Genomic DNA, 22,379 nt, shown 5'->3' with positions numbered 1-22,379 from the left:
GCAACATGTCTCATGCAGGGATTCCAGGGACCTATAAATCATGCTAACTTTCGGCAAGAGCCTTCCAGTTGCCCAACTGGGCAGGCTGGAATGATGTGGGTGTGATTCCATGCGCAGTCCCCAGGGGGCCTGCCCTTTGAGAGAGGCATCCCACCTCTTGAAGAAAAGTTGCAAGAACTGCCATGGAGGTCGGCCCACTGTCATTCATTCATTTAGTCACGCAACAGGTGTTTTCGGAGAGCCCACCAGGTACAGAGCAAGGCCCTGCCTCAGTATGAGTTCCAGATGCAAAACCATATAATCAGTGAGGGAAGACATTTTTAGGCCACTAATTTCTTTTTTTTTTTTTCTTTTGAAGATTTTATTTATTTGAGAGAGCACAAGAGGGGGTGGGGGGAGGGGCGGAGGGAGAGGGAGCAGCAGACTCCCGCTGAGCAGGGAGCACAACGTGGGGCTCCATCCCAGGGCCCTGGGATCATGTCTAGGCCACTAATTTCTGTATTATTTGTATCCAACATTTCAAAGTCATTTTGACTCAATGCCTAGTAACTGTTTCAGATGATTTTTAAGTGGGAAAATAGATAATTTTTAATTTTTTTTTTTTTAAAGATCTTATTTGACAGAGACACAGCGAGAGAGGGAACACAAGCAGGGGGAGTGGGAGAGGGAGAAGCAGGCTTCCTGCTGAGCAGGGAGCCCGATGCGGGACTCGATCCAGGGACTCCAGGATCATGACCTGAGCCGAAGGCAGTCGCTTAACCAACTGAGCCACCCAGGCGCCCGAAAATAGATAATTTTTAAAGAAGATGGATAATTAGCCTGCTGTGATTTGCCCCTTCCACGTTGTGGCTAGTTTCCTCCTTTAATTAGGTGTTTAAAGCAGTCTGTGCATACATATAACATACAAAGTAAGAAATGGGACTCCTTCTGCATCCTCCTGCAGTGTGGCCTTCTAGACCCCTTTTCTGGCTTTCAAGCAGGCTAATAAAGAGCACAGACCCTGGACTCGAGACAGTCCAGGCTCACCTCCTCCGCCTCACTGTTTACTCTTCACTGCATAGGCTTTGGACAATTTATTTAAACCCTGTCACACCACAATCTTCTCATTCGTAGAATGTGTACCGAATAATCCATGTGGGAATGATCCAAATAAGCAAAACCCCTGCTGACTCACTGCTCACTCACAAAGGTTTGGAATGAGTCACTCTTCAGGGAATAAGCAGGAAGAACTCAGAATTCCTGAGGAAGCCCTGGGAAGTCCCGTTGGACCGGGAACAGGACCTCTCCCACCGGCTGACAGAGCTCGCCCGCCCTCCCCAGTGCGGGACCTGCCAGGAGGGGTGTGCTTGGGGCGCCAGATGTGGCCGGCTGCCACCCGCTTAGCTCTCTGCCCCAAACCCCAGGGAAACAGAAGGCATCTTAAAAATGCATCTTGTTGCTTCATGCCAAGAGGATTCAAGTCAGCCTGAGAAAGTGAGAGATGGAGAGAGCAATCCTAAATACAGACTTGGTGGAACTACTCCACCCAGGAAGCACTTATGAAGCCCCTGCTGGATGCACATTCTGTCCTTCTGAACAGAGCACCTAGAACTTTCCCTTACTTTCTATTGACAACTTAGAACCAATTGCTTATGAAGTAGAAATGAGGGGGGGAATAAATAATGGTGTTTTGTAAAACAATTGTTTTTACAATAAAAAGAAGTAGCTGCCAGGTGGCAGAACAAAATGGAGGACAGGGGAAAATGAGTAAAAGAAATCATTTTTAGGAAAAAAATACACCTATGATTAATGGTTGTGATATGCTTTTGTCAGCTGTAATCCTGAAATTGAGGAAGCAAATGGCAATCTTGACCGTAACACAGAGGCAGGAAATCAAATGCAGTTTTGGTCGAATCCGACTTGGGGGAAGTCGGTCGGTCGGTGTGGCTTCTCCTGTAGGTGCAGCTGTGGCTGCTGGTGGTTTTGCTCACGGGGGAAGTGAGAGGCACAGTCCGCTGTGTTCACACTGGGCCGAGAAAGGCCTGCTCCTAGAGAAGGCAAAACCACGCCCTGCTCAGTCAGTCAGTCCCAGCGCCCACCGCCCCCTCCTAAGGGGAGAGCCTGCCTGAGGCCCTGCTGAGGGAAGCCCCCCTGCTCAGTACCTTGGGGCCCCATCCCCTGACCATCGCACATTGGGCTGGGAGTGGGCACCCGACCCCAGACCAACCGGCCGGAGGGCTGGCAGGTGACCTGTGAGGTGGCTGGTACTGAAGCTCTGCCCAGAGAGGGACAATCTCCGTCAGCTGCTTGGATTCTCAGTGAAACTCAGAACTGCTCCAATACCCACTAGAACAAATGGTTTCTCAACAAAGTGGATATACATATGGCAAAACTTTAAAAGAAAGTTTTAGGATGAAATGTTGTGAAAGAAGGCTCAGATTTAAAGCAAACTGCCGACGTGACATGAAGATCTGTGAGCAGGATTGCTGTGGAGGCCTTTAGTCTTTTATTGCCATGTCTCCCTCCCTGTGTTAGTTGCCTATTCCCACACGTCACCCCAAAACTTAGTGGCTTAAAACAGTGCTGAACGTTATTAACTCACACAGTTTCTGTCAGGAATCTGGGAGTGGCTTAGTTGGGTTGTTCTGGCTCAGGGTTTCGGGAGGCCACGATCAAGATATGAACTGGGGCCCTAGTCAGCTGAAGGCTTCACTGGAGTTGGAGGATATTATTGATAATTGTGTTCCCCATAAGATATGTTGAAGTCTCAACCCCCAGTACCTCAGAATGTGACCTTATTTGGAAATAGGATCCTTGTAGATATGATTAAGGTAAGGTCATACTAGAGTAGGGTGGCCCCTTAATCCAACATGACTAGTGTCCTTGTAAGAAGAGAAGATAGAGATACCCAGGGAGAAGACGGCCATGTGACAACAGAAGCGAAGATCGGAGGGATGCATCCATGAGCCAAGAAACCCCCGAGGATTGCTGGCAAATGCCAGAAGCTAGAAGAGTCAAGGAAGGATTCTCGCCTACAGGTCTCAGGAGGAGCATGGCCCTGCTAACACCCTGATATCGGACTCTGAGCCTCTAGAACTGTGAGACAGTAAATTTCTGTGTTTTAAGGCACCCTGTTGGTGGTACTTTTTAAAGGCAACCCTAGCAAACAACTACCCATCAGGTTGGCCCAGTCACATGGCTGGCAGGTTGGTGCTGGCTGCTGCAGGAGGCTCAGTTCCTCAACACAGGGTCCTGTCTGAAGGGCTGTTTGGCTGTCCGACTTGACAGTTGGCTTTCCCTGGGAGCAAGTGATCCAAGGGAGGGCAGTGTGGAAGCCACAGTGTCTATTATGACCCACCACCCAGAAAGTGGGTGGGACCCACTTTATCATTTCCATATGATCCTGGTGGGTTACCCAGGTCAGCCTTGCTCATGGAGGGAGGAGACACAGGACATAGGCCAGGAGGGGAGGATCACTAGGCACCATCTTGGAGCTGGTCACCATACTCCTCAGTCCAAATCCCACTTCTCCTGTTTCTCACCTCCCTGAAGTTTATAGTTCTACCCAACCTGCCCCCTGCCTGTGCTGAGCCCCATGCTGACCCCTTACTATGAACCCAGTTCCCTGGTCCAGCCATGGCGAAATTCTCTCAACTCTGCAACGTGCTGAGCATAATCTGGCTTCGGCACTATTGTCTTTGCTTGAAATGGCCTCTTTTGAGGGGGAAACACCTCTCAAGGTCCACTCCATCACAAGCACTTTGCGAATCTTCTCCCACTGAAGTGATGTTTCCTGTTCCCAGTTCCTCATCGGGCCATCATACTTATCCAGGTCCTGTCTGCCAGACCATGAGCTGCACCGAGAGTGGCTGGCCTATAGTGAGGGACAGCTCTATGCTGGATGGGGCACATAAATAGCTCCCTTAACCTTCTCCATGAGCCTTAAAGAAGGCTTGATATGGCCATCTTGCAGAAGAGGAAATCTGAACAGAGATGCTAGTGAATTGCCCACATGCAGACTAGAGCTGTTGCTGGGATCTGGGTCTTCTTCACCGTGACTATGGGGACCCCCTCTGAGAACAGAACTGATATGCTATTAATCTTTGTGTCTATGAAATCTGGGCTCAGCACATGTTGACTGCTGAATGAATGAGTGAATGATTAGATAGTCACCAAGTGTGCTTATTTCACTTAGACAGGCTGGAACAACAAAACATTTTCTTTCCCTTCGGAAAGTTTTCTCATTTTAGTTTTCTAGCACTGAAGTAAAAATCTAACAGCCGAACAGTTAAAAATAAAATTACCAATAGATCTATGAGCTGCTGGGTTTCAGGTATATATAAGTCTTCCACACATCTTTTTTTTTTTTTTTTGGTTTGAGCAAAAGTGATCATTTATTGACTTGTGTAACTAAAGTCTAGAGAGTAGATCTCCTCAGGCATGGCTGGATTCAGGAGCTGAAATGGTCTGTGGACAATGTCTATGCATGTGGGTCTCTCTCTGCACTTGGCATTCTTATCAGCTTCTTTCCCAGACAGACTCCCCATACAGTGGTAATGATGATGGCCATCACTGCCCTATGCGCCATCTGATTCTCTCAGCAACCCCAAGGAAAGAGCTTCTCTTTCCACAAAGTCCCAGAACTGTGTCCCCAGTTATTGGCCAGAGGGCTATGATACTCTGATTGGCCTGTTGGCCGGCACCGAGTCCCAGGCCCACCAGGACACTGAGGGATCTTGGGCATGGGTCGGACCTGACACTCACGGATAAGAAGTGGGGAGGGCTGGCCCCCAAACGGACACTGGGGTGGGGTAGTGGGTGAGATATGGTCAGGAAGAAACAGTAAATGTCCACTAGGGCTGCTTCCTCTGAACATAAATTTCTCTCTGACCCTAGTTAAGTGCTGTTGCAGTCAGGGTCATAGCAGGGAGATTGCATACCCTGTTAATGGAGGAGAGTAATAAAAGAACAATTTACACAGGTGTGGGCAGGGGGTGTAAGGAAGCCTGCAAAGGATAGTGCAATATTTGGGGGCTAGCAATAGCAGGAGCCACTAGCCCCTCAGGCCTGAAGGTGTGAAGGGCTCAAGTGGCTACAGAATCAGGGAAGGGAGCTGTATGGAGAGAGTAGCCTGGAAGGAGCTGCGGCCTTCAGAAAGATCCAAGCAGACCAAGGTCAGTGATCTGACGGAAGACACCAGGCAATAAACACTAGGTCTTCTCTCTTTTCTCCTGCCCTCTCATCACCTGCTGCTGCTTCCCATTGGTCGGACCCAACAGCAAGGCAGAGGGCAAGAAAGTGTAGTTGGTGCTGTCCACAGAAATCAGTGTTAGGGTCACAGGAGGGGAGAGTGCGCAGGGAATAAAGTGCAGCACATTCTGGAAGTTCATGAGAAGAGTTAGGGAGTCAGGGGAGAGAAAGGCCTGTGAACAAATGGGTTTCTTAATGAGCATAACCATGTTAGCTAGCCTCAACATAGCCGTCAGTGACCCCAATCCTGGCACAGTCTTGTGTAGTGCCCTCCCACATAATTCCAGCACTGTTCTCTGTGACCATTAGAATGGTGTGTTACTTCTGAGATTAGGTTATAAAAGATCCTGTGTCTTCTCTCTCGGGGAACTGACGCTTGGATGAGAAGTGTACCATCCAAGGCTAACCAGCACTCTAGCATCACAGCTAGAGCCTGGAATCCCCACCCCAGGACCAAGGCATAGTGAGTTTCCACATCACCAGCTCTCCTCCTATCCTGTTAGTTTTCAACCCATTATTACTCTTTCTGTGGGACTTTTTGTCACTCAAATACATTACTTTTGTTTAACCAAAGACGAACCAATGTGAAAATGTGATCTATAGTTAATTAGCTTTTATCAGGTTCTGTGTAATTTTGAAATTTCACAAAAGGTTTCAAGGGAATGCAAAAATCTTGTTGAACCTATTCATCTGCAGATATTTGAGTATGATCACTTCACTCAGTTCCACTGGGAGAAAACTGGCATGGGATGCTTTTAAAATCTTTTAATCTGGCACTTCAACCTTTTGAATACAATATAAAAGATGGTTGCTTGTTTTACTGGACATGTCTGTACTGAACCTTCCATGCAAGTCAGATGGTTGGTTTTATCAATATTTCCAGTGTTTAAATTTTCTTTTCTTTCTCTCTTTTTAAAAGGTTTTATTTATTTGACAGAGAGAGAGAGAGCACGAGCGGGGGGAGGAGCAAGGGGAGAGGGAGAAGCAGACTCCCTGCTGAGCAAGGAGCCTGATGTGGGGCTCAATCCCAGGACCCTGGGATCATGACCTGAGCTGAAGGCAGATGCTTAACTGATTGAGCCACCCAGGCATCCTGTGTTTAAACTTTCTGATATATTATCTCCTGATTTGGCAGAATGAAATTCTTGGTATTGTGCCCTTTAACTTCAAGACTTGTTTTGTAGTTTATCTCATGAATCCTGAGTTTATTGCCATAGGGTCCTGATGTGATAACTAAAGATACTACTACACTGAAAGTAAAGACACCACCTTTCTCATTTCCACACTCCAAATATTCCTACAGAACATGTACATGGTCAGCATTGTATATTTTCTCCGAGTATTGGAATGTGACAATTGAAATCCATACCACTGATGGAAGAACTGCAGGGTTCTAAAATGATTCCTGAATCATCAAAAAAAAAAAAAAAAAAGATAAAATTACATACAGTGTGATTTTAAGATACATTTGGGGGTTCTAATTCTTCAAAAATTATTGATTCATCTATGGATATCTTGCAGCTGTCATAACATCAGGTGTGAAAATTAAGCGTTAGCTCCACGTAAAACACTGTGGTAGAATCATACAGTTTGTCGTCACTTAAGAAAACCTTAGAGAAAAGCTTACCATCTAGGACTCATTTAAACATAGGATTTACACACACACCCCAAAACAAATCCGTGAAAGATATTGTGGCAATCTATTTTCCAAAAACGGCTGCAACCTTTCTGGTCCCACTTGCTCTTCCAAACCTTTGTGCCAGTCCCCATCAGGAGGTGGAGTTACGCTCCTTCCCTTGACCCTGGGCAGGACTTTGTGACTGCCTCCATGAGGGCAGTGTGGCAGACGTGACACTGCAGGACTTCCAAAGCCAGGTCATGAATGGCAATATGGATCCTGTCTGGTTCTCTCTCTCGGGGATTTCACTCTTGGAACCCTACCACACTCTGAGGAAAAACAGACCACATGGGGAGACTCATGTGGAGAGAAATTGAGGTCCCTGGCCCTCAGCCCCCCCAGTTGAGCTCCCAGCTGACAGCACAGCCAGTGTCTCAACCATCTGACGGAGTCCTCTGATCCAACAGCCCTCAGAGAACAGCCCCAGCAAGCGCAGAGGCAAGCCTCCTCCACCTTGCACTGACCAAGTTGCAGATTCATGAGCTTTTAAGCCACTAAATTTTGAGGTGGTTTGTTACCTATGATAGAATGATTGAAATCAACCATGGCAGTTTGTTCAACTTCAGGGTGTGCAGGCCCTGCCGGCTGCAGCAGGAGTTTGGGTTTCTACGGGAAGTGGTTAGAGGGTATTAAGCAGGAGAATGGCATGGTCAATTAAATGATTCCTCTGGCTGCTAATGGGGTTTCCTGAAGCCCTACTCCTTCCTGAGTCAGTCACACCTCAGGACCAGCCATGAGCACTCACCAAGGGACTATGATAAATACCAATTTAAGGGAAAAATTCTTTGGGATTATCCATTTTGATATTTTCTAGTATAATACTGTATCAGTTTTTAGAAGACTACTGGATATGTCAAAACAAAGGGGGAAAAAGACCCCCTACATTGCAGGTAACAGAAAGGCATTTGTTTTCAGTAACATACACATCTTTGAAGAATGGTTGTAGTCCAAATTTTTCAGCAAACATCAAAAAAACTAAGAAGGATGTGTCCTCTGGATTGCAATGTGCCGAGTACTGAGGGGTGAATCATACAGAGAGTGTGAAATGTGTAAGGATAATTACTGGGTTGATGGACTATGGAGACAAAACGATGTAATAAAAGCCACTATCTTAGCATTACAAACGAATCTGAAAAGGGTTAAGAATTTCATTGTTTCGCAATTAGTACACCACAGTTGGCTCCTATATTCCACAGGCCCTGATATAATTGTTTCAGACCTTTCCTAGGGACACAGGCAATCTTTGTTGAATGTGTAAAATGGATGTGTGTCACAAAACAGATTTGTTCTTGCAAGGTAGCACAACAAAAATATAAACCAAGAAATAAAGTAGTATTTTTAAAGTTCTGGCTTATGCAGAGTCAGGCCTCCTAACTTGCAGCATGACCTGGGGTACCTTCGCTCCCCCTTCAGGTCGAAGGTCCTGTCTGTAAAAGGGGGCTAAACTAGACGATTTCAGCTCACTCTTGGAGACTCTTTTTTCCTGTGTTCCTTCTAGTAGTCAATAAGGAAATAAACAGCATCCACAAATGACAGGGAAGCTCTTTGTAAAACAAACAAAAATGAAGACTTAATTTGTAATATGAATCTTTCCCCCAGGCTTCTTCCCAACTCATTCATTTGTTTATTGTTTAGATTTTCATAATCAGTGCTGTTATTAACTATTGCTAAGTAATGGAATTACTCTGAAATGTAATGACTTGAAATAACCATTTTAATTTGCTCATGGCTTTGTGTGTCAGGAATTTGGAAAGGGCTCAGTTTCATAGTAGCTCGTCTCTCTAGAGCTAGAGACCCCACTTCCCAGATAGTCCCTCCACTCACATGTCTGGCACACTGATGGGGGGAGGCTAGCAGGCTCTGCTGGGCCTGTCCATGTGGTCCTCCAGCGTGGTGGTCTCAGGATGGTCAGACTTCTAACAGGACATGTGTCAGAAGAGACAGGAAGGGGGAGTTGTCAGTTTTTGAAGGCTGAGGCAGCAGCTCTCCTACCAAATGCGATTGGTAAAGTTACTGTAGAACCCATCTGCATTCAAGGGGAAGAAATACAGACACCACCCACTGGTGGGAAGGGTGTGAAAGAATCTGTGGCTATTCTAAATCTACCACAAAAGAGGCTGCTATATTGATATCGTTTTTATTTGAGTCTTGTTGGGCATAGTGACTCATTTAATCCTTCCCTTAACTCTATGAGATAGAGATCTTTATTATCCAAATATTACAGGTGAGGAAACTGAGAAAAAGAGGTTAAACCACTGGCTCAAGGACACTCAGTTATGTGAGCCAGGTTTTGAACCCAGGCAGTGTATGCATGGTAAACTAATGAATTAATTAGGCTATTTCTTACCACAACTTCAGTAATTATTAACAGAATGATAAAGCATATTGCAAGCACTCTGCAAGAGTGTGGACTTCCTGTATTTCAGGTAAACACCCCTTCTCAGGTGTGGATGGTCCCAGCTGCCTTTCTGCTGTGGGTCCCTGGGTCCAGCTGGTGCCTATGGGTGAGTGAAGGGTTCCTCAAAGCCACCTTCTGCAGGAATCTTTCCCCACTGTGTTATCTTGGTACCCTTATTGAAATCTATTGGTCATTGATGAATGGGTTTATTTCTAGACTCAATTATATTCCACTGATCTCTCTCTCTGTCTATACTTAAGCTTAAGTACCACATTGTCCTGATAACTGTAGCTTTGTAGTAAGTTTAGAAATTAGGAAGTGGAATTGAGTCCTCTTTGTTCTTGTTTATTAAAATTGTTTTGGTATTGTTGAGTCCTTTGCAGTCCCTTACGAATTTTAGGGTCAGCTTGTATCTGCCAAAAAGGCAATGGAATTTTCATAGAAACTGCATTTAAAATATTGTTAAAACAGCAATATTCCCTAAGCTGATCTACCATTTTAACAATATTAAGTCTTCCAATTCATGAACACAAGATATCTTTCCATTTACTTAGGTATTCTTTACTTTTTCAATGATGCTTTATAGTTTTCAGTGTACAAGTTTTATACCTTTTTTGTTAAATTTATTCCCAAGTATTTTTTATTTTTCTGGATTTTATCATAAATGGAATTGTTTTAATTTCATTTTTGGACTGTTCAAGTGTATAAAAATACAATTGATTTTTGTATCCAGTAACCTTGCCGAACTTATCAGCACTAATACTTTTTAGGTAGATTCCTTAGGATTTTCTACATACAAAATCATTTCATCTATAGTTTAACTTCTTCCTTTTCAATATGGATGTCTTTTTTTTTTTTTTTTCCCTGCCGAATTGTTCTGGCTTGAACTTCTAAAACAATGTTGAATACACGTGATGAGAGTGGACATCCTTGACTTGTTCCTGGTATTAGATGGTAAGTTTTCAGTTGTTCATCATTAAATATGATGTTCGCTGTGGGTTTTTCATAGATGCTCTTTATCAGGTTGAAAAAACCTGCCCTATTCTTGTTTTTATCATGAGAAAGTGTGGGATTTTTGTTAAATGCCTTTTCTCCATCAATGAAAGATACTCCAGTGCCCCGTCCCCTTTATTGTATTGATACTTTGTTTTACATTGATTTAATTTTGTATGTTGAAACTATCTTGCATTCCTTGGATAAATCCCACTTGGTCATGGTGTATTGTAATGATTTTTATGGGTTGATGGATTCTGACAGTATGTTTTTCATGATTTTTACATCTGTATTCATACAGGATATTCATGGTATACAATATTTTTTAGATAGTGATAGATGCAGTTTGATTGGATTGTTAAGAATTTTTATATCTATAATCAGAAAAAATACTGGTCTGTTGTGTTCTTTTCTTGAGATACTTTTGTTTGATTTTAGTATCAACCACACAGAGTGAGTTGGGAAGTGATCCTTCCACTTCCTAAAAAAAAAAAAAGTTTGTGAAAAAAGACTGGTAATTTTTTTTAAAGATTGTATTTGAGAGCAAGCGAGAGAGTGCACAAGAGCAGGGGGAGAGGCAAAGGGAGGGGGAGAAACAGACTCCCCACTGAGCAGGGAGCCTGACTTGTGGTTTAATCCCAGGACCCGGAGATCAGGGCCAGAGCCAAAGGCAGAAGCTTAACGGAGCCATCCAGGCACCTGCAAGACTGGTAATTCTTTAAATATTTTGTAGAATTCATTACTGAAGTCCTTTGGTCCTGAGCTTCTCTTTTTGGAATATTTTTTGATTACTAATTCAATGTCTTTAGGTGTATTCAGAATTTCTGTATCTTCTTTTTAATTTTTTTAAAGATTTTATTTGAAAGGGAGAGAGACAGTGCACCAGCAGGGGAGGGGCAGAGGGAGTGGGAGAAGGAGACTCCCCGCTGAGCAGGGGGGCCTAGCCTAATGCAGGGCTCCATCCCAGGATCTTGGACCTTGAGATCATGTCCCAAGCGGAAGGCAGCCGCTTAACCGACTGAGCCACCCAGGTGCCCCAGATTTAGTGTATCTTCTTGAAACAGTTTTGATAGTTTGTAAAATTTTGATAGTTTCTAAAAATTTGTCGCTTTCATCTAGATTAGCAAATGTGTTGGTATGTAATTCATATTCTCTTATAATTCTTTTTATTTCTATGAAGTCAGTAGAATGTCCCCTCTTCATTAGTGATTTCAGTAACTTGAGTGTTCTCGTTTTTTCTTGGTTATTCTCACTACAGATTTATCAATTGTGTCCATCTTTTCAAAGGAACAACTTTGTTTTGTTGATTTTTCTTTAATTTTTTTTAATCTCTACTTCACTTATTTCTGCTCGAATATTTATTGTTTTCTTTCTTTCGCTTGCTTTGGGTTTAGTCTGCACCACTTTATTCTGGTTTTTTAAGGTCAAAGATTAGGTTATAAATTACAGCTAGATTTCCCAGTAAGCACTGCTTTCACGGCATCTCATAGGTTTTGGAATGTTGTATTTTTGCTTTATCTTGAAATATCTTCTAACTTATTTCTTGACCCACTGGTTATTTAGGAGTGCAGCCACCACAGCTTTCTTTTGGTTGCTACTTATATAGTATTTATTTTATAATCATCTTGTCGCTTTCAACTTGTGTTGTTGAATGTAAAGCATGTCTCTTGCAGACAGCATACAATTGGATCCTGTTTTATATTCATTTGGTTATTCTCTATCTTGTAATTACAGAGTTTAATCTAGTTACATTTAATGTAATTACTGTTAAGGTAGGATTTACATCTGCCATTTTGCTATTCGTTTTCTGTCTTATGTCTTTTTTGTTTCTCTAGTCTTCCATTCCTGTCTTATTTTGTGTTAGATATTTTCTAGGGTACCATTTTAATTGTCTTGTCTTTTCTTTTGTATTTTATAGTTATTTTCTCAGTGTTTGTCCTGGGGATTTACAACTAACATCTTAATTTGTAACAATCTAGTTCAGATTAATAAAACAAAATTTCAGTACTACACAAACCTTTTCTCCTATGTAGCTCTATTTCCTGTACCTTTGTGCTGTTGTCACAAATTACATTTTTATGCACTGTGTGCCTATCAACATAGATTTATAATTACAGTTTTAAGCAGCTGTCTTTTAAATCAGGAGTAAAAAAAGTTAAAAATACATTTATACATTGTCTTTTAAATTTACTTTGCTGTTACCTTTATTGTTGCTCTTTATTTCTTTATGTGAATTTGAGTCATTGTCTAATGTTTTCTCATGTCAGTCTGAAGGACTCCCTTTAGTATTTCTTGTAGGGCAGGTCTGCTAGTGACAAATTCTCTGTTTTTGCTAATCTGATAATGTCTTAATTTGTCCTTCATTTTTGAAGGATAATTGTCCTGGATATAGAAATTGTCCTGGATATAGAATTCTTGATTGACACCATTTTTCTTTCAGCAGCTTTAATAGGTCAACCTACTACCTTCTGACCTCCATGGACTCTGACAAGAAACTAGCTATTAATCTTATTGAGGATTCCTTGTACATGAGTTGTTCCTTTTTGCTTTGAAGATTCTTGTTTTGTCTTTTGATAGTTTGATTATAATGTGTGTGGGGTAGATCTCTTTGAATTTATTCTACTTGGTGTTAAGCTCTTTGAATTTGTACGTTAACATTTTTCAAAACTGCTAAGTTTTTAGTCATGTTTCTTCATATATTCTTTCTGTCCCCCTTTCTTCTTCCAGGACTTCCTTTACGTGTATACTGGTCTGTTTGTGTCACACAGGTCTCTGAGACTATGATTCTCCGAGCCCCTTCCCAACATACACATTCCTTAGAATGGATAGTCACAATTGACCTATTTTCAAGCTCACTGATTCTTTCTTTTGCCTACTCAAATCTAATACTGAGGCCCTCTATTCCAGCTGTTGTATTTTTCCAAATCCAGAATTTCCATTTGCTTTTTAAAATACATATATATATATTTAAGATTTTATTTATTTCTTTGACAGAGCAAGAGAGCACAAGCAAGGGGAGCAGTAGAAGGAGAGGGAGAAGCAGGCTCCCCGCTGAGCAGGGAGCCTGATGCAGGGCTTGATCCCAGGACCCTGGGATGACCTGAGCCAAAGGCAGATGCTTAACCATCTGAGCCACCCAGGTGCCCCTAAAATATAATTTTTTTTTTTTTAAAGACTTTATCCAGGGACGCCTGGGTGACTCAGTTATTAAGCGTCTACCTTTGGCTCAGGTCATGATCCCAGGGTCCTGGGATGGAGCCCTGCATCAGGCTCCCTGCTCTGCGGGAAGCCTGCTTCTCCCTCTCCCTCTCCCCCTGCTTGTGTTCCCTCTTCTGCTGTGTTTCTCTCTGTCAAATAAATAAAATCTTTAAAAAAAAAAAATAAAAGATTTTATCCATTTATTTATTCTAGAGAGAGAGAGAGAGAGTGTATGTGTGCAAGTGGGGGGAGGAGCGGAGAAGGGAGAGGGTGGGGGAAAGAATCCCAAGCAGACTTGATCCCACGACTCAGGGACCACCACCTGAGCTGAAACTAAGAGTCGGTCGCTCAACCAACTGAGCCACCCAGGTGCCCCTAAAATCTAATTTCTATATTATTTATTGATATTCTCTAATTGGTGAGGCATTTAAAAAATATTTTCATTTAATATTTTAGACATGGTTTCCTTCAGCTCCTTGAACATAATTTAAGTTCTTTGTCTAGTAAGTCCAATGTCCTTGAAGGACAGTTTCTGACTGCTGTTCCTGTGTATGGGCCATCCATTGCTTTTTTGCATATCATAATCTTTTGTTGAAAATTGGACATTTTAAATAACACAGCAATTCTGGAAATCAGATTTATCTCCTTCCCCAAGATTTGTTGTTATTGCTACTTGTTATAGTTGTTTAGTGAGTTTTCTGAAAGAATTCTATAAAGTCTGTACACCTTGTTATGTGTGGCCAATGAAATTTTTACTCAGCTTAGCAGCCAGCTAATGATCAGAGATTTCCTTAAACACCTGTAACAACAACAACAAAAATCTCCTAGTTTTTGCCAAGGGGCTGTGTGTATGTGTGTTAAGGCATGCCTTCAAACCTCAGCCTGGCAGTTGAAAATTGGCTTTCACTTCTTGTTTGTGCAGAGCCTCAAAATTAGCCACAGATGAGAGCATAGGGTGGTCTCAGGTCTTCCACAGGTGGCCACAGCTCTATGTGTGCACATGGCATTCTAGATTCCTAGAACTATGCCAGAGCTTTACAAATGGATATTGATTCCCCCAAGCTTTTCCTTTTAAACTCTTTGGTTACTCTATTGCTTGCCTCAGCTCTTACTGATCACCTAAAGCAAGTACAACATTAAAACTTTTGCCTATAATTGTTTCAACAAATACTTCCCCAGGGAGAATACTTTTCATACTGGGTCCACTCTGAGTTAGCTCAACTGTAAAGAGCCTTGGAAGTGAGGCATTCCCGGGAACCATCAGATAGGCCAAATGATGGCAAGTCTTTGGGAATGAGGCTTTGAAAGAGCTCTAGCTTTGTTTTGTTCTCTCGTGACTTCTAAGCTGCACCAGGAATGTGGTGTCAAGGCTACTGCAGAGCTGGAGGAATGCGACTAGAGCAAGTTAAAACGCCACAAAGGTCACTGTTCTTACCGAGACTCAGAAGGTCTTTTCTCTGCCATTTTCACTGATATCAGCTGGTAAAAGCTATTTGACCACTTACAGTGTCTATTCCTATTAGTCGTCTAACTGCAGGCAATTGATGGCCTTTCCCCCCATGCTCCCACACATTTATTGCTACCTACAGGTGGATAAAGACAAAGCTCTTCTCCAGAAGCCCCTATCCCTTGAATTCTCTTCATTCACATTTTCTTGGATTTTGGCATTTCTTAAAATGAGTATCAGAACCACAAGCAACTTTTCTCTCATGCATGCTAGGTCCTGCCATCTTTGTGGCCTACATAAGGGCTCAAAAGCAGGTTACACGAGGGCGCCTGGGTGGCTCAGTTGGTTAAGCGACTGCCTTCAGCTCAGGTCATGATCCTGGAGTCCCGGGATCGAGTCCCGCATCAGGCTCCCTGCTCAGCAGGAAGTCTGCTTCTCCCTATGACGCTCCCCCATCTCATGCTCTCTCTGTCTCTATCTCATTATCTCTCTCAAATAAATAAATAAAATCTTTAAAAAAAAAAAAAGAATGAGGGCGCCTGGGTGGCTCAGTTGGTTAAGCAACTGCCTTCGGCTCAGCTCATGATCCTGGAGTCCCAGGATCGAGTCCCGCATCGGGCTCCCTGCTCGGCGGGGAGTCTGCTTCTCCCTCTCCCACTCCCCGTTTGTGTTCCCTCTCTCGCTGTGTCTTTCTCTGTCAAATAAATAAATAAAATCTTTAAAAAAAAAAAAAAAAAAGCAGGTTACACGAGAAGCAGATCATCAAGTAAAAAATGCATTTTGATTATTTCTACTAGGTCTCAAACAATGTTACTCACAGCGCTGCTGTTATTTTGGGTACCAGAAATGAACCAACTTCCCATTTTTGGGGGGAGGGCCTTGGCCAACCATCCAATTGAGGTTGGGCTTGGCCAAATGATTTGCTCTAGCCAGGGGAGTATTAGCAGATGTGATGTATGCAGAAACATAAACTGTGTTTGTGTGATCAGGCTTGCCTTCTTGTGCTTTTGTCATCATCATGGAGAACTTCTGGAGAACTTCTGTAGTCTAGTTGAAGTCTGAAGAGGAACACGGACAGAGTGGACCCAAGCTCGACTCACGGCAAGTAGTCAAGCCCAGCCAGATCTCCGGCTTGAAGCAGTCACCCAGCCAAGCCTGTCAGCCAACCTGCAAAAGCATGAGTGACAATGATTATTTTAAGTTGAGATTTAGGGCAGCAACAGCAACTGAAACATAAGTACACATCTTTCTCTTAGACTCATCCTAAGGGCAAATCTTGTTACCTCTTCCTTCAGTGCTACAGGTCCAGAATCTAGCACACTTTCTGGTAATGAGCAGATGTTCAATTAACATCTGTTGCAGTCACATTTACATTTCTTCTAAAATTAGTGACTTAGAATAAAACTGGAAGGAACTTACATAGTTTAGTTGTAAAGCATGTAGTCGAACTTCAAAATCACCAATTTCAACAAGGACCAGAAAGCATGTTAGAGGTCATTAGGTGGTTAAGAGCAAGGACTACAGAAATGACTGTCTGGATTTAAATCTAGGCTTCACGAATTATTGGCCAGGTGATCTTGGGCAAGTTATTTCACCTTTCTGCCTCATTCCTCATCTGTTAAATGGTACTATTAATAGTACCTACCTCACAGAACAGTTGTGTGGATTAAGAGATGTATTTCAATTACTTACAACCTCACCCTGTACTTATAAACACTTATAGGCATTTTGAGTTATTATTACCAGCAGAAGATTTTGAGCAAGGTTATTAAAAGTCCTCTTTGCCTGCTCCTCCAGTCACCTATTTATATCTTTTTGTTCTCACTTTTGTTATCTCATCTCTATAATGTGTATAATTAGCTCTTTTGTAGGTCTGCATGGTCTTTTTGTACTCTGGAATGCTAAGTGCTGACACCTATTCCATCCTCTCTTCCACCAACCCATTTTACAAACTACTGATTTTGTTCTTTTCACCTAGGATAGCGTTTGCCTCTTCTCCACCTGCTCAAAGCATAGTTGTTCCTCAATGTCCAGCCTAAATGTCATCTCTCTCAGGAAGCCTGTTCTGATCTTCTTTTCCAACGTCGTCTTTCTCTGACCTTCCTTAGCAGTTCATCTCTACCTCAATTACAATTTTATACTTTCTATTTTCAGGTATATGTCTTTCCATGAGAGTGGTGTCCTCTAACTTCTAGAGGACACCACAATTTCTAGGCTCACTTTCTGCCCATTCCCACCCTCAAGCATATGACAGGCAAGCAATAAATATTTGTTGAATGAATATACTTGAGAAGCCCACTTAGGTTCATCTAAATTCTGAAACAGTTTTTTATTGAGAAGTCATCAAGTTTTTAAAGAAAGGTTAGAAACTAGTTGGAATACTAATGAGACATTAAAAGATAAAGAAGTTTGCATGTAAAAAAGAAAGACACTTGATTTATTGCATTAAAAAATTTTATTTCATTTAAAAGGTCCAATAGAAGCCAAATTAAACCCCAAATTGACAGCTATTTAGAGCTCCTGAACTAAATGGCACTGTTTGAGTTGAGTGTCTTGTTAAAGGAAGTCATTTGCTATTACCACCATTTCCCCCAAAGCAGTTCTAGAGCAGAAGCTGGTATTACTATAATACACATCAGATATTTCAGATGTCATCATTCATGCAGAAGTTAAAAAAGCAAACAGGCTTTTCTGTTCCGTTTGAGTATAAAAACCCCTACAGAGCAGGGCCTGAATGCTTTTGACATACAAGGTGTAACTATAAGGGAACTTACTCTGCTGCTGTGTTCATTCACTGAAGTTGTCCATGTACGTACTCCAACAATACTAGGGCTGCTCAAATAGTATTTGGACCAGAAGTTTGGGATTTCCCCTCATTAGGTGCAGACCAAAGGAAGTGGCTGATCAAGCTGGGGATAGACTATCACAAAATGCGATCACAAAGCAATGAAACAGATTTCCTAGTGGGCAAGCGATTGAAAGAACCACCTCACAAATATTTTCAGTAATAGCATCATTTACATAAAGTGATGCAAGACCTAAGTTCTGGCATGTGTGAGGATAAGTTAAAAACAGCTTGTTACTTTATAGCTACACCTTGGATTTCATTAGATGGGTAAATCTAACTGTGTTTAATGAGTCCTTCTGGGAATCACTTCAGCAGGTTAAGTCAAACAGCCTGTAAAAGAGAAGACATGGCAGAGGGTGTGAGATTCATCCTTCCAACGTTCTCGCGTTCTCTTGGAGGACAGACCCAGGCCCAAGGACAGAAGTTACCAGGAGCGAGGCTTCAACTCAATCTAAGGAAGACCTTTCTAACAGTTAGAGCTGCTCAACAACTGAATGGACTGCTTGTTGAGGTAGAATCACTGGAAGTGTTCAAGGTGGAAAGATCACCCTTGTAGAAGGGACTCCTGCATTTGTTAAGAGGTTAGACTGGATGAACCTCAGGTCTCTTTCAATTCTGAGATTCTAGAAAATTCCCTCAGGGAATTCAGAAGAGAATTCCTAAAAGGAAAGAGAAAGCACACATATGTATACTTTTAGAATCCTCTTTTTTTTTTTCTTTTCAAAAGGTACAATAGAAAATGTAGTCCACTGTCTTTAAAATGCAAATTCACCTTCCTACCACTAATAATTTAGGAAGGGTCCATTATGACTCCTTTATATTACAAAGAAAAGATGGAGGATTACATTTATAATTTCTGTAAATATTTTAGAAAAAAATGCTTAAAATCTAGTAGTCAATGCCCTAGAAACTTTATAGATTTTTAGGTAATATGCACAGATACAAATACATTATTCATTAAATACAACTCACATCTGTGTTTTATTATACCCTAAAATATACAGGAATCTTGATGTACTGAAAGAGTGCAAGTAAATACAGTATTCAAGCAGTCACTATTTCTATGTACATGCTCATTAATTCTTCAAAAACCCCACAAAATTATCAAATAGATCAAAATACTGTTCTGTGTTTTCACACTTTATATTCAGAAAAACCAGCTGAAATTTACAATGTCATAAAGTTTCCAGTTTCACAATACAAAAAGGGTAAAATGAAATTGGGTATCATTTTGTGAAAATTTATGGAACTTTACCCAGATCTGTAAGACCCCCTACATATGTGAAATCATTCTTGCTGGGAAAGTGACAGTTACAGTAAAAGCAGAACCATACAAATTGTTATTTAAAAGCCTAAACATCAGCCTTTCTCTCTCTGTTATTTGAAAGGCAGTCTTCTAATTCGGCAGGCAATTGCTTCTTTCCCCAAGTAGTAGCATGTTTAAATCTGAATAGGACCCAATATAGAAATGCCTTCCAAGAGACCCGATGATGTTAACCTATCAATAGCAAGGGATTTTTTTTCTTTTTGATTATTCACTAAACAGTGAAAACAAAAATCCCCCAGTCCATTGTGGAGGCACAAAAGTAACATAAGTGATGAAGGTGTACCATCCAAAGTAGTGAGGTCAAAAACTCCACTCCCCAGGACCACTTAGCTGCAATAGGGTGAAAATAATCTATTTTTTGATTTCATGAAATTTTCTTCTTCTAGGAAATTCTTTACATTTTCAAACAAAAATAGTTCAATTTTAAACCTAAACCATTCAAAACGGCAATGACGGCCCGACCCCAATCTATCTCATGTCTACATCACAAGTATTTTCACCCTGACTGCACTCAGCCAGCTGGTTTTTAATTCTAATATTATAAAAGTTGGAATTTTTAAATTTTTATGTAAAAGAAAAAATGTAAAAATACATCTGCTTTCTCTCATGGTTTAATACAGTATTTGAAGGCTTTCAGATGTTTTCTTTAAAAAAAAAACCAACATTTAAAACCAAATCTCAGCTCCATTTTCAGAAATATTTAAGTTTGGTTTAGATAATGTTTCATTTCACCTATTCTGATTTCCACAAAATGGCATTCTATTAAAAAACTTTTAAGTTACTTGGTCCTTTGGCAATTTGCTGTGCACATAATGCCTACTGCACCAAACTTTTATTGCCCTTAATTTAGTTGTAGTTTTACTGGTAAAATTTAAATCTAGTGTCCTTATCTCTTCTTTTACAATAGTGTTGCTTGTGTAAGCAGATTAGGGTGCACAGTGTCCCAAATTATTCCTGGCACTGCAAAACCAAATCAAACAATTCCACAAAGTAATTTGACATCAAAGTGTTTTCCTCTGGTCAAGTCTATTTCAAGATTCTAGAAGTTCCTTTTGTAAAACTTGCCTTTAAAACTCTTCTTACTAATGTCATCACATTTCTCATATTTGCTCACTCTGCGATCCTTCCTCTTAGGTTGAATTTGTACGTGAATAAGAAAGTGCCTTTTTCCTGAAAAAGCACAATCTGAAGCGTTAGTGTCAGAACTCCTCACTCAGACCCCTGGCTCAGCCTCTTAGTAGGTCTCGGAATCAGAGTCATTGAGCTCATCCACGTCGGTGTATAAGTACTCCTGTTCTCCGCCAATGTTGTTGAAACTGCAATAGGAGCTAGGTTCATTCCTCATGATGGGCAAGGCTTCAAAGCTGACTGTTTTTGAGGTGTTGGTGTAACGGTTAATGGCATTGAAAGTCAGGGATGATAAAGGGCTACTTGATGAGACAGGCATCATGGTGGCCAAAATGAGAGCTAGGCAATCAGCCACATCCTTATTGGGAGCACAGGCCAAAGCTGGGGTATAGCCTAGAATTAAAGATAAAATTTAAATAATTAAACATCCTGAGATAAGGAAATAAGCCTAATAAACCTTCAGTTTTAGACAGTTTAAATTACTTGGCTTATAATAAAACTGGTTTAACAGAATGATTCAGAAATTTCCAATCAGCAGAAAAGAGTAAAGTCCTAGAAATTTAGGGTGGGAGGAGGCCATACACACACACACACATATATATACACACACACACACACACGTGTGTGTGTGTGTGTGTATGTATACTATGTTACAGAAGAGGAAACTGAGGCCCAGAGATGGATGATTTCTCCAAGATCTCAAAACTTATCCCTACCCACCTAAATTCACAGAAGATATTGAGCTAGAATTAAAACAAACAAACAAAAATCCTCAGACTGATCAAGCTTCCTTCAGAGTGGTGGAAGAATGTTATTAATTTGTAGTTATAATTAGTGCTTACATGCTAAGAAATCTAAATGTGTACAGATTCATGAATGAGGCACTGAGCAGGTGTTCAAAGATGTGTACTGAATGAATGGAATGACACTTGACGGTTGATCAACTTTTCTCTTAGGGACACAGAACACTGAAGAAAAACAGGAGATAAACAGGTAAACTTTAAAAAACTCCTAAGTCAAAACCAATGTTTGCTTTTCAACTCTTCCTTTCTTTAGAAGACTGACTTTATACTTAAGGCACCACAAAGTATCAACAAACTAAGTTAACATTTGGTGCCCTGACTGGTACAAGACCCTGTCTTCAAGATGAAGTGAGAGAAGATGGTGAGAGCATACCATATGATGCCAAGTTTAGATTATCCCATACGGAACTCTAGCAGCAAATGTCTTAAAGTTTTAATTTACAGCTTCATTTTCTGTTGCACATCTGGACAGTTTTCCCTATTACTATATATACAAATGCTTTAGCTTTCACACTCATATATGTACAGTTGACCCTTGAACAATGTGGGGGCAAGGGGAAGGCTAGGGGTACAAACCCCTGCATAGTCGAAAATATATGTACAACTTTTGACTCCCCAAAACTTAACTACTAATAGCCTACTGTCAACTGGAAGCCTTACCAATAACATAAAACAGTTAATTAACATATATTTTGTATGTTATATGTATTATAAACTGTATTTTTATAATAAAGTAAGCTAGAGAAAAGAAAGTCATAAGAAAGAGAAAATACATTTATAGTACTGTAAAAAATCCAAGTATTAAATGACCTATGTAGTTCAAACCTGTGTTGTTCATGGGTCAATTGTATATATTTTATAATTTATTTATATATTTTTAATTTATTATTCTTTATATTTTATTTATATTTTATAATTTTTTAAATAGCTAAATGATATATCAAAAAATAAACATTTATGTAACCACTATCCAGATTAAGAAAGAGAATATTACCAGCATACCAGGAGCCCCACATGTCCCTTACTAATCATCACCCCTTTTCTCTTCCACAAAGGTAACTACTATCTTGACTTATGTGGTAATCATGGCTGTGCTTTTCTTTCTAGTTATATTCATAAATGCTATAGTTTAGTTTCGACTTTTTTTGAACTGAATATAAATGGGATCATATAGTAAGTATTATTTTTTATCTGGCTTCTTTTCCTTAACATTATGTCTGTGAGATTTATCCATGTTGTTGTATATAACTACAGTCAGTTCGTTTTCATTGTTATACATTCCATTACTGTGATTATACCATGGTTTAGTTATCCATTCTAACTACTGGAC

The 22,379-nt window shown here is 40.9% G+C and overlaps 1 protein-coding gene across 11 annotated transcripts in view; it reads right to left on the bottom strand.

Moving 5' to 3' along the window:
* Positions 1-18,753: 18,753 nt before the first annotated feature.
* ANKRD28 (ankyrin repeat domain 28) overlaps positions 18,754-22,379 on the bottom strand; it is a 200,816-nt gene continuing 197,190 nt past the window's right edge. For all 11 annotated transcript variants that reach the window (XM_034994292.1, XM_034994258.1, XM_034994274.1 and 8 more), the window contains one exon: positions 18,754-20,639. In XM_034994292.1, coding sequence (XP_034850183.1) covers positions 20,353-20,639 — 287 coding nt within the window. In that variant the 3' untranslated portion in view covers positions 18,754-20,352. The remainder of the gene's footprint in view (positions 20,640-22,379) is intronic.

This window comes from Mirounga leonina, unplaced genomic scaffold (assembly GCF_011800145.1).
Source record: "Mirounga leonina isolate KUSES-001 unplaced genomic scaffold, KU_Mleo_1.0 Mir_115, whole genome shotgun sequence".
Lineage (NCBI taxonomy): Eukaryota > Metazoa > Chordata > Mammalia > Carnivora > Phocidae > Mirounga > Mirounga leonina.
Note: the sequence above shows the minus strand (reverse complement) of the source record. Positions and strands in the feature narration are given on the sequence as shown.